General features: G+C 38.0%; 1 gene segment (V, D, J or C); it reads left to right on the top strand.

Annotated features, from left to right (window-relative positions):
* Positions 1 to 516: 516 nt before the first annotated feature.
* Positions 517 to 4,855, top strand: LOC114635879 (the record flags this gene model as incomplete). The annotated part of the segment is given in 3 exon segments: positions 517 to 581; positions 665 to 1,043; positions 4,771 to 4,855. Coding segments are annotated over 3 exon segments (510 nt in total), but the record flags the coding sequence as incomplete, so codon positions are not given.
* Between the last annotated feature and the right edge of the window lie 7,614 nt (positions 4,856 to 12,469).

Below are 12,469 nucleotides of genomic sequence, written 5' to 3'. Positions count from 1 at the left end.
GTGATGACTCTATGTATATCTAGACAAGACATTACTTTTAGTCATTGTAGTGAGTTTTGAAGTATAGAAGATATTGAAAAGGCAAACATTAAGTTCATATATCTGAAAGTAAATAGAAAATTTTCAAAAATTTTTGGAATTTTCCATCGTTTTAATCATCATCATAACAACAATCTGATCATAGGACAATCTGATGACATTGTGTCAAAGAGGAGCAAAAGACTCAGGACAAAAATCCTTTGAGAGCTTAGTCCCTGAAATTACATCCACAGCATCTGCTCAGAGCTCAGGGAATAGTATATGGAATGCATTTTCTCAGAGAGAATTAAGACTTGGACCTGAGCATCCTGCTGCCTGACCTTTGTGCCTTTTCAGTCCTTCCCCTCCAATTCTTAGCTAGCTGGACTAGGTCCTTATATAAAAAATTGGCTACTCATGAATATGCAAATTACCTGAGTCTATGACAGTAAATACAGGGATGTCCTGAAAACAAAATATGATCAGTGTCCTCTTCCTGAACACTCTAAGTCTAACCATGGGCTGGAGTTGGGTGTTTCTCTTTCTCCTGTCAGTAACTGCAGGTAAGGTGTTCACCAGTTCCAAATCTGAGGTGGAGACAGGATGTAAGGTGACAATAAAATCCACTCTGCCTTTCTTTCCACAGGTGTCCACTCCCAGGTTCTGCTGCAGCAGTCTGGAGCTGAGCTAGTGAAGCCTGGGACTTCAGGGAAGATATCCTGCAAGGCTTCTGGCTATGACTTCACCAGCTACTATATGCACTGGGTGAAGCAGAGTCCTGAACAGGGACTGGAGTGGATTGGATGGATTTATCCTGGAAGTAGTAATATTTACTACAATAATAAATTCAAAGGAAAGGCCACCTTGACTGCAGACAAATCCTCCAACACAGCCTACATGCAGCTCAGCAGCCTGACATCTGAGGACTCTGCGGTCTATTACTGTGCAAGACAGTCACAGTGTTATAACCACATCCTGAGTGTGTCAAAAACCCTTGAGGAGCAGAAAGCTGCCCTGAGCCTGAGGTAACAGAAAGACTAACCTTTAGACTTGCTCAGAAATCGTAATTTTGAATGTCCACTAATTGCCTCCTCCTCACAGACCTATTGTTCCTTTGTCAACTTTGTAAAAGAGTATCTATGAATAAAGTGATGCTGGTTTAGGATAAATCTACAGTTCACCATAAGTTGTCAATCTCTTCACCAGTGACCATATCCATTGACATATTTCTTACTCAACAAAACAATAAAATAGAACAGTGTGATGATGCATAATAAAAATATCACTGGATCCTGAGAGACCAGAACTTTTGAAAATGTGGGGAATAAAGTATAATATGAATTTGACCTATAAATAACAAATCACCAACATCTGTGCAAAAACTCCTTCACTCTCTTAAGCAATAAGTGATCTCAGATGTGTTGTTAAATCTGGCTGTGTTCCAACAGAAGTTCTGGTCTCATAAGATGTGAAAAATGTTTATATGAGAATCAAAAGTAATGAAAATATAATTCCTGTAGGTTGGTGGAAATATTATTAAATCACTTTTCATGAATTTCATTTACTAACAGAAGGTATGTACCTCTTAACTGAGGTAGGTTGTCAGGTTATACATAAGTGTTTGATCCAATAGTTACTTCCTTCCCCGTCTCAGTAATCATCCCTACACTCACTAGCCTTTATAGAACATGGACGTATACTGACACAGCATTAATTCTCATAGTCCAATGAGTACCTCTTGCCCTTCTTTGTTCTATAGAGTATTTTCTACATGTGTCTCTGCATCCGCATGTGTTTCTTGTTCTTTGTTTCTGGTGACTTTCCTTCTGTTTGTATTGTCATATTCCCGTTTGTTTGCTTTTCCTTCATTTCACTTTGTTTTCCTTTTTCATTATGTATAGGTTCTGTTTTTTTTCTAATTAGATAAAGAAACACAATCAAGCTGTGAGAAAATTGGGGAGGTGTTAAGGAGCAGAAGTCAATCTTCAGAATATATTGAAGGAGGAAATGTATTTTAGTTTAATATAGAAAAAACTTTAAAAAATTAATAAAAAATTGTTCTCATAACATGCTTGTTGTATAAATATCCCATGGGCACAAGTGCCCATTTTTTAGGTCTCATTTTCTTTCAAATTGTTCAAAGTATATCATACCCTAGGTCTGAAAAGATATAAGGGTAAAGCATATGTAAAATACATAATTCTAACTTGTAGTGAAATACATTAGTAAAATAGATGGGTTTTAGCCTCTCTCTCTCTCTCTCTCTCTCTCTTTCTCTCTCTGAATTTTTAGACATGAACGTTTCCAATATTTATCTCTAAGTGCACAGAACAGTTTCTACTAGAATATCCTTTATTTCTTGATGATGTCCCTGCAGGTGTCTTTGTGGTAAATGAAGCATGGGAAGAAATGAGAATGTGAACATAGTACAAAAATGACTTTGTCAACCTGAATCAGACAATGAGGAGTCTAAGCCAGGCAGTTTATTATAAGTATATTTCAACACAATTGAAGTTGGAAAAGGGTCTCCAGGCATCAATCAGTTCCATATCATTCCAATACCATTGAACAACAAAGCTTAAGGTTTCTGTATAGACCGTATTTTATGAAGTTGTAACAATGGTGGTGGGTTCTTTTGCTAAAGTTTAGAGCCTTGTGTGCTCTCTGACCAACAACATACAGATCAGGAGGCCTTAAATATCTGTGACACCTTCCCTAAGGATGGCTAAGAGTCTAATCATGGAAGAGTTGAGATAATCATTCTGGGTAATTAGAGTGAGTTCTGTCCCTACAGATAGCAAAAGGATCAAGAGGTTATTAAGAACCTCCACTCTCAGCTTCCTGAATGGTGTGCAGCTGTTTGATTTTATCTCCTTCCTTTAGGAGACATCCCTGTGTGACTAAAATTTTGGCTTCTCTTAGTGCTTCTCTGTGAATAAAAGCTCTTATACCCTCTAGAATCTTTATGTGAAGATCACCCATAATATTGATAAATATTTGTTGCCATGCATCAGTGAAAGAAAAACATCAAAATAAAGTAGTTGTGCATAATCTGAGGGACAGTGCAGAGAGCTGTGTTTCTTCACTCTATGAAGTATTCATTTTTCTTACTTACCCCCTAGAAAATTAAAAACCATCTCCTAGGTTAGTTATCCTTTGTTTGTAGAGACATAAAATCTGAGGTAGATTACTTGTGTTAGTTAATAAAATTTATGTTGTTCTCCTGGAAATCCTACAGAGACATTAATGACAAAATTTGAATGTCCTCTCATTCATCATGAAGACAGGCTACCTTATTGTCGAAAAAACCCATCTATCAGAAAATTAGAACTTTCTTTTAACTCTAGACAAGCAAGTGAAAGAACTGTATGACACAAAATTCAAGTCTTTGAACAAAAAATTAAGAAGATATCAAAATATAGAAATATCTGCCATGCTCCTGGTTTGTTAGGGTAAACATAGTAAAAATGAACACCCTCCCAAAAGCAATCGCCACAGTCAATGTAACACACATCAAAATTTCAATACAGTTCTTTACAGAAACTGACATGATAATACTCAACCTCATATAGAAAATCTTTAAAATGCTGGACAGCTAAAACTGTCCTGTGTAAGAAAGGAACATCTGGAGTTATCAGCATCCCTTATTTGAAAGTGTCCTACAGAGCTATAGTACTAAAAACATCAATGTAATAGAATAAATCAAGAAATATAAATAAACATAATCAAATAAAAATCCTGACACAAATACACATATTTAAGAACACTGAGTTTTTGATAAAGAATTGCACAATAAAAGAACAAAAGCATCAAGAAACCATGCTGGTCTAACCAAATGTTTATATGTAGAACAATGCAAATAGATTCACGTGTGTTCCAATGAACAATACTCAAGACCATCTGGATCACAGACTTCAACATGAATCCGGATATCTTGAGCCTAAAGGAAAGAATATGGGGAAGATCTTAGAATTCAGGGGAATAGTAGATAAAATCTCTAAGAGAATACCAATAGGACAGATACTAAAAACCACAATCAATAAATTGAACTTAATGAAATTAATAATGTTCTGTAAGGCAAAGTACACCATCTATCGGACAAAACAGTAGCTTAGAGCATGGTAAAAGATTCTCCCCAACTCCTCATTTGACTTAAGGATGATATACAAGTTACATACTCAAACATACATCAAGCTAAATGTCAACAAAACAAATAATCCAATGTAAAATGGTTTTGAGATCTAAACAGAATTTTTAACGAAGAATTCACTAATGGCAGAGAAGCACTTAAAGCAATGTTCAAGATCCTTACTCAACAATGAAATTCAAATCAAAATGAGTCTGAGATTTCTTCTTAAAGATATCAGAATGGCTAAGATTAAAACTAGATCTAAAACGACAGCGAGTGCTGGTGACAATATGCTCAAAGTTGGTGGTATGAGTGCATACTTTTATAGCCTGTCTGGAGCACACATTTATATTAAAATTACCATTACAAGTAAGTATTCTTTGTTAATTAATAATACACATACATATTTTATTCATAACCTATGAACTTTATTGAAACATCAATTGTATATTCATATAAAGAACGCTATAAAGTTTCAAACATGCAGTGTCAGTCTCTTATTACTGTTACCATCAACAGCATATGTAAATGTATCTGTAAATTCTACCACTGATGGAAGGGTTTCTTTGGCTGGAAAATCTGATTTTGATTTGTGAGCACAGTTCTTGATGTTCCATTCACAGGGCTGAGCCTATGCACCTCTTCTGGGCAAATGTTGGTAACTTGGTTCCAAGGGGATCTCCAGTTCATGTGAAGTCCTCAGTTCAGGTAATGAAGAGGAGAAGCTGAACATTTTGTATTGTCTGGTCTGCATTTCATTCTTTTTTTAAATCATTCTTTTCCTGTACATAATAAAAGTTTTTTCTTTATTATTGGATATTTTATTTACATGTCATATATGATACCTTTACCCCATTTCTCCCCTCCTCATGCCCAGGAACCCCCTATCCTATCCCCTCTCTTCCTGCTTCTATGATGATGTGCTCCCACCTACCCACCACTCCCACCGCCCCATCTTCTAATTACCCCACATTTGACATCCAGCTGTCGTGGGACCAAGGATCTCCTCTCCTGCCTATGGTCAACAGGGCCATCTTCCCTTACATATACCACTTGAGCTGTGGCCCTACCCTATGTACTCCCAGGCTGGTGGTTTAGACTCTGGGAGCTCTGGTTGGTATTGTTGCTTTCCCCATGGGGATGCAAACCCTTTCAACTCCTACAGTCTTCACTCTAACTCCTCCATTGGGAACCCCTTGATCAGTTCAATGGTTAGCTATGAGCATCTGCCTCTGAATATGTCAGACTCTTTCAGACATCTAAAGAGACAGCTATATGGGTCTCCTGTCAGCATGCACTTTCTGGTATCCACATCAGTGTCTAACTTTGGTGACTGCACATGGGATGGATACCCAGGTGGTATGGTCACCAGCCTGCCCCTACTTTAGTTTCTGTCACACACTCTGTCTCCATATTTGCTCCCTTGAGTATTTTGTTACTGCTTCTAAGAATGACCGAAGCCCACACACTTGGTCTTCTTTTTCATGAGCTTCATGTGGTCTGTGAGTTGACTCTTGGGTATTTCAAGCTTCTGGGCTAATATCCAATTATCAGTGAGTGAATACCATGTGTGTTCTTTTGTGATTGGGTTACCTCACTCAGGAGGATATTTTCTAGTTCCATTCATTTACCTAAGAATTTCTTGAATTCATTGTTTTTAATAGCTGAGTAATACTCCATTGTGTAAATCTACCACATTTTCTGTATCTATTCCTCTGTTGAAGGACATCTGGGTTCTTTCCAGCTCCTGTCTATTATAAATAAGTCTGCTATGAACATAGTGGAGCATATGTCCTTGTTATATGTTGGATTATCTTCTGGGTATATGCCCAGGAGTGGTATCACTGGATCCTCAGGTAATGCTATGTCCAATTTTCTGAGGAACCTCCAGACTGATTTCCAGAGTGGTTGCACCAGCTTGCAATCCAACCAACAATGGAAGAGAGTTCCTCATTCTCCACATTCTTGCCAGAATTTCTTATCACCTAAGTTTTTGAACTTAGCCATTCTGAATGGTGTGAGCTAGAATCTCAGTGTTGTTTTGATTTGCTTTTCCCTGATGACTAAGGGTGTTGAACATTTCTTTAGGTGCTTCTCAGTCATTGGAGTTTCCTCAGTTGAGCATTCTTTGTTAAGCTCTGTACCCTACTTTTAAATACGGTTATTTGGTTGTCTGGAGTCTAATTTCTTGAGTTCTTTGTATATATTGGATATTAGCCCTCTATTTGATGTAGGATTGGTAAAGATCTTTTTCCAATCTGTTGGTTGCCATTTTGTCCTATTGACAGTGTCCTTTATCTTACAGAAACTTTGCAATTTCATGAGGTCCCATTTGCCAATTCTTGCTCTTAGAGCATAAGCCATTGGTGTTCTGTTCAGAAACTTTTCCCCTGTGCCTAGGTATTCGAGGGTCTTCCCCACCTTCTCTTCTATTAGTTTCACTGTATCACAGTCTTGCAACCACATCATGAGTGTGTCATAAATATCTTGTAACACAAAGTCTTAACCTCCACGAATGCTCTTCCTCCTCCAGGGCCTCAAGAAGAACCAACATGAAAGAAGTACCCACCGCTGAGATGGCCCCAGGCACTTAGAGAAGTATTCTTATATATTATCAACTCTCACAGTTGTTTGTATTCCCAGTGCCCATCTTTGTCCTATAGAATATTTGTGAACTCTTGTGTCTATATGTCGATATGTGGAGGTAAACCATGAGAACAGATGAGACTGAGAACTTGGTGCACATTGACTTTGCCAACTTGTATCAGATTTCAGGGAGTCTATGATAAAATGTAGTTTATTGTAGGTATACTTAAACACAATGGAATTAGGAAAAGGGGCTACAGGCAACAATAATTTCCATAGTCATTCCAATTTCAGTTGTACAATGAGGTTTAAGGTATGACTATATAGAAAGTGTTTTATAAGTCTAGACTAGGCAGTCCTCTGCTACATATGTGCCATGAGTTTCCTTCTAGTCCATATATGCTCTTTTGTTGGTGGCTCAGTTTCTGAGAATTCTACAGTTCTTGTGTATTTCTAATTGCAGATCTTTCAGATTTAGATATTTTACCTGGTTTGTCATTTTCATTTTTTTCAGCAGAGTTTTTTTCTAATTATCCTTTCTTGTTAATGCAAGTGCATTTCAGCACTAAATTCTAAATTCATTCAACTTCTAAGAGTCAACCAGGTCCTGACTCATTCAATATTTTAGATATTTATTACAACCATCTCACTACTGTGTACAATTATTGCATAAGTCTTTTTACTTTGTCTACTATACAATGTAGGGTCAGCAATTTATCATTAGAACACAGGTGCTCTGCCACAGATGTTGCCTGAAGAACACAGAAAAGAGCCTGTTGTCTCCTGTCACTACCTTTTTAGAATTAGGAACTGGATCCAAATGAACCAAAGAGGAACCTGGCTTTGAAAAGGATATTATAGTAATATTGGCACAACTTAAACTCAACAATGCAAAAATCATTATCCCTAGGTACACTAGAGCCATTTCTCCCTTCGACTGAACTCGTGAATACTGTAGTTATAGGGATAAGTAATTACTTTTTTCTTTCTTTCTTTTTTAATTAATCATTTTATTCATTTGCACTTCAAATATTATCTCCCTTCCAAGATTCTTCTCCCCAACCCTGTCCATCCCATCCCCCCTCCCCTGTCATCTTTGTCTATATGAAGGTGCCCTTCTACCCACTCACCCACTCCTGCTTCATTGTTCTTGCATCCCCCTACTCTGGGGCATCAAGTTCCACAGGACCAATGGCCTGCCTCCCACTGATGCTGGGTAAGGCTATACATGTGTAACTGGAGCTATGGATCCCTCCATGTATACTCTTTGGTTGGTGGTTTAGTCCCTGTGAGCTCTGAGTGATTTGGTTAGTACATATTGTTTTTCCTATGGTATTACAATCCCCTTTAGCTCCTTCTGTTCTAACCTTAGCTCTTCCATTGGTGTTTCTGGGCTCTATCTGATCATTAGCCTTGAGTGTCTGCATCTGTATCAGTCAGGATCTGGAAGATCCTCTTAGAGGACAGCGATATCAGGTTCCTGTCTGCAAACAATTCTTGGCATCAGCAATAGTGTTGGGGTTTGGTGTCTGCAGATGGGATGGATCCTGAGGTGGAGCTGTCTCTGGATGACCTTTCCTTCAGTCTCTGTTCCATTTTTTGTCTCTGTCTTTCCTTTTGACAGGAACAACTCTGGGTTAAAAATTTTGAGATGGGTGGGTGGTCCCACCCTCAACTGGGTGACATACCTATCTACTAAAACCAGACTGTACACCTTCAGTGTAAGTCATGATAACCCTAAATGCATGGGAGCTCATGACCAGCAGGGGGAGGAATAAGGCCAGAAATCGACATAGAGAGTAGAGGAGGGTTTAGAGGGTACTAGGTGTCCTTTGTGGTTTCCTTTCTTAACTGGAATAACTGATCTGCCCTGATGTAATTGACATGTGATATCTCTATGCTCAAACCCCCAAAAGATTCTTTGTTAAACACTTCACAGTGTATGTTTACTTGTTCATATTTGCTTTATATAATGTTGGAAAAATTCATACAATTTATTCTAATAAGTCATTTCCTCATCCTCAACCTATTGCAGATTCTTCCTCCCTAACAACTAACTCAACTACACACCTTTTCTTTCTTTCTGAAAAAACAAAAATGTAAGAAAATTAAAAAGGGATTAAAAGCAAACAAAAATTAAACATAATTTTCTAAAGATAACTCTCTCATGCACGCACACATGCACGTATACACACACACATACACACATACACACACACACACAGAGAAAGAGAGAGAGAGAGAGAGAGAGAGAGAGAGAGAGAGAGAAACCAGTAAGACCACAACTACTCTGTAACAATGATATATAGGCAAAACATGAGGCAAACAGATTTGAAGAAGGTGATATGAGAAAAAATGTCTGGAAAAATACCATTGATTTTATTTTCATGTTGGCTACCAACTGCTTAGCATATCTTCTATAATTAATTATGTTTACCATCCCCTATGAACTCCACTGGTGAAAACTAATTTTTCCTTTGAATGTGAGTGGCAGCTGGCTAACTTCTTGGTTAGTAGTTGTTGACTATGTCCATTTCAATCTCCCAATTTGGATATTATGTGGGTACACTTGGTTCAGGCACTGTGCCTGCAGCCACCCTCTCTGAGTTCATAAGTGCATCAGTCCTATTGTATCTGGAAGACACTCATTCATTGGAGTCATCCAACATCTCTGGCTCTTATCATCTTCTCAATCTTAAAACCCTTTCTCATTCTTTTTTTCCTCTATTTTCCTATATCATGATTGTAAATTCATCATACTCTATTGTTCCAATTCTAGTATGTCTGCTTCTACAGTTCAATATACTAAACAAAATATTCAAATCCTGGAACACATATGAGTGAGAACATGAATCACTTGTTTTATGGACATGGGTGATCTATTCAGTATATTTTTGGCAGTTCCATGCAGACACTTTTAGATTATATAATTCATATTTTACCACTGAGTAGTATTCAATATTCTATATATTCCACTTTGTCATGTTTTATTTATGCTTTTTTTGAAACTTGGGATGATTTATTCCTCTATATGCTGTGAATAGACCCTGAATAACATGTTGTGAATAAACGTGGGTGTGCAAGTGTGTCTATAATAGGTATAGAGTCATTTGAGTACTTGTTTGGGAGGGTTATTACTGGGACACAACCTAGTTTTATTTATCATTTTTGGTGAATTTTCATAGGAAATTCTTCATCCCTGGTAAATGTGGTCAAAGTCCATCTTTAGAGATGATATAGATCCTAGTTGTATTGCTAAGGATCATGGTGTCAAACTGTCTTATAAATATTTATGTTATATGCAGTACATTGTATAAACCTTGATCACAGAGGCTAATATGTGCTGAGTATAAAGACTGAGGCAGACATTCATGTGTGATCAGAGTGCTGAGAATGAGTGACAGAGTACTCAAACCACAGACTAATAATGAAACCAACCTCTCACACAAAAATCAAGGACCATTATAAAACTGACATCAGATACAGAAAATAGGGTCAAAGGATATCAAATTCTATTTCCCGAGAGTTATTTGTTTATATTGCATATATGAACTCTCAGTAGCTATAGGTACACAAATCTAAGCATAAGAGTCACAAATCAATCCAGTGAAAATAACCACATGAGAGAACTCTAAATGACTGAGCAGGTAAAGATGTCTACTGGCAATTTTAGCAATATCAGGTAAATCTCTTGGAATTGAATTATGTAAGTCGTCCTCTGAGGTTAATATACTCACTTTGGTGCATATTACATTCTCTTCATCACAAAATAGTATGACATATTTTAAAAACTGTTAGAACATTTATAGGAAGGAACACTTGAGGGCCCATACCAAGCTGAAGGTCTTTTGGCATTTGATGACTAATAAAATATATTGACTCTTTTGGGGAAGATTTCTGTAGATTCACTCTTTACTAGTGATAATCCTATCAATGTACATAGGTAGCACTTATTAAACTTACTGTGTTATTAGGCAATAAAACAGAAGATATAGAACTTTTAGAAATAGTCTTCTGAAAGGTCCCAAGGGGAACCACAGGAACCTAGAAGTGGTAGATAGTGGTGAATGTCCTGAGAGTGGTTGTAGATCATAGCGTATTTCATATGTGATTGATAATTTCCAAGAATAAAAATCCTTATGAAATACAGAAATAAATTGATATATATACATATTTCTTATACTATTTTTGTTCACTGTGCATATTTCTACTGGAACCTCCTGTCCCTCCTATTTTCTCTTTATTCTACTAGAGAATTTCACTCATGCAATATTGTGAATTTGCATAAGTAGTTGTTTATAACTATGAAACATATAAGAGCTGCTAATGAGAGTCTCATTTAATATCTGTGATTTTGAGATTCTTTTAATTAGTACAATTATCTTTAGTTATATCTATTTTTCCAAAGTAATATAAATTTCTTATTTATTTCTCATCAAAACCTTCTGTTGTTTTATATATATACAGCATGAACACATACTGTATATATATTTTATATAGATACATATATAAATGTATACATACTCATATATATGTATAGAGGCACACAAACACACACACACACACACACACACACACACGTGGGACTGTGAAAGGATAGCTTGGTTTCTGGTGAAATACTAGCTAGAGATGGGTGGAGACCCAACAGGTATTCCAACAAGGGACAGCATACATTTAGTGCCACACTCTCAGACTCCAGTCTTTTGACATGTGGCCAAAGACCTCCATTGATCAGTGCCTTTCAGTCACTTAGGGCAATGCCCCAATAGCCACTCCCAAAGAGAGTTTTGTGTCACCTAGCACAGGTAGAGGATATGACTACAGGCCTCAGCCTCCTACATGTTAATGAATACCTAAAGGCCAAAGGGTGTAGCCAATTAGGTATTCCTTCCAAGACTCTCCTCCCTCCCTATTTAACTCAGATCTGCCTTGAGGTTGGGGGGGTAGAGGAGAGGTACAGCTAGATCCACTTTCCGCTATGACAATATACCTTTTAAAACCATGGACTTCCTCATGTCTCTGGGGTCCGTGGAGAAGGCCTTTGACTACTGAGCTGCTGCTTAATCTACCACTAGAAGACTTCTCTACATTCCTGCCACAGAAGCCTGCGAACTCAGGCAAGCTAACCCAGCCAGCCTTGATCCAGTCAAGCAAGTATCAGTAACCAAGCTAGCCAACTCAGCCCAATAAGTGACATAATCAAGAGGCTCTACTCCACGGGGTGCCACCAGAGCTCTCCCTCTCACCCCTCCCGCTGCATGCCAGTCCATCCCATTTGCCCTCTCCGTCTCAGTTCTTCTGCGGCTCCCAGCAAAATCTGGGAGCCCAAGGACAAAGACAACCAGTCTCCCTGTCAGCTACTTCAGTTCAGAGACCCCCTACTCAGGAGCTCTTCCAATGTGAGAATCCAGGCTGAGACCTATCCACACCCAGAGGCTTCACAAAGCCCAGTGATCGCTCAGTGCCACATGGAGTGTACTCAGTCAAATTCCCTCCCTTCTGCCTCCCTGAGCTGTGACAGACATGTGGGAACCACAACTCAGCCTAACAGGATCCAAACCCATGTGTGAGCTACACCCTGTACACACACACACACACACACACACACACACACACAGACACACACACACACACAGACACACACACACACACACACATATATATATATATAACCATGCTTTAGTCATAGAATCATTTCTTGATACATCTATAGCTAGTGCTATAATTTAGTTATTG

Source organism: Grammomys surdaster, unplaced genomic scaffold (assembly GCF_004785775.1).
Source record: "Grammomys surdaster isolate TR1022 unplaced genomic scaffold, NIH_TR_1.0 119144, whole genome shotgun sequence".
NCBI lineage: Eukaryota > Metazoa > Chordata > Mammalia > Rodentia > Muridae > Grammomys > Grammomys surdaster.
This window is presented reverse-complemented; position numbering and strand designations above follow the sequence as displayed.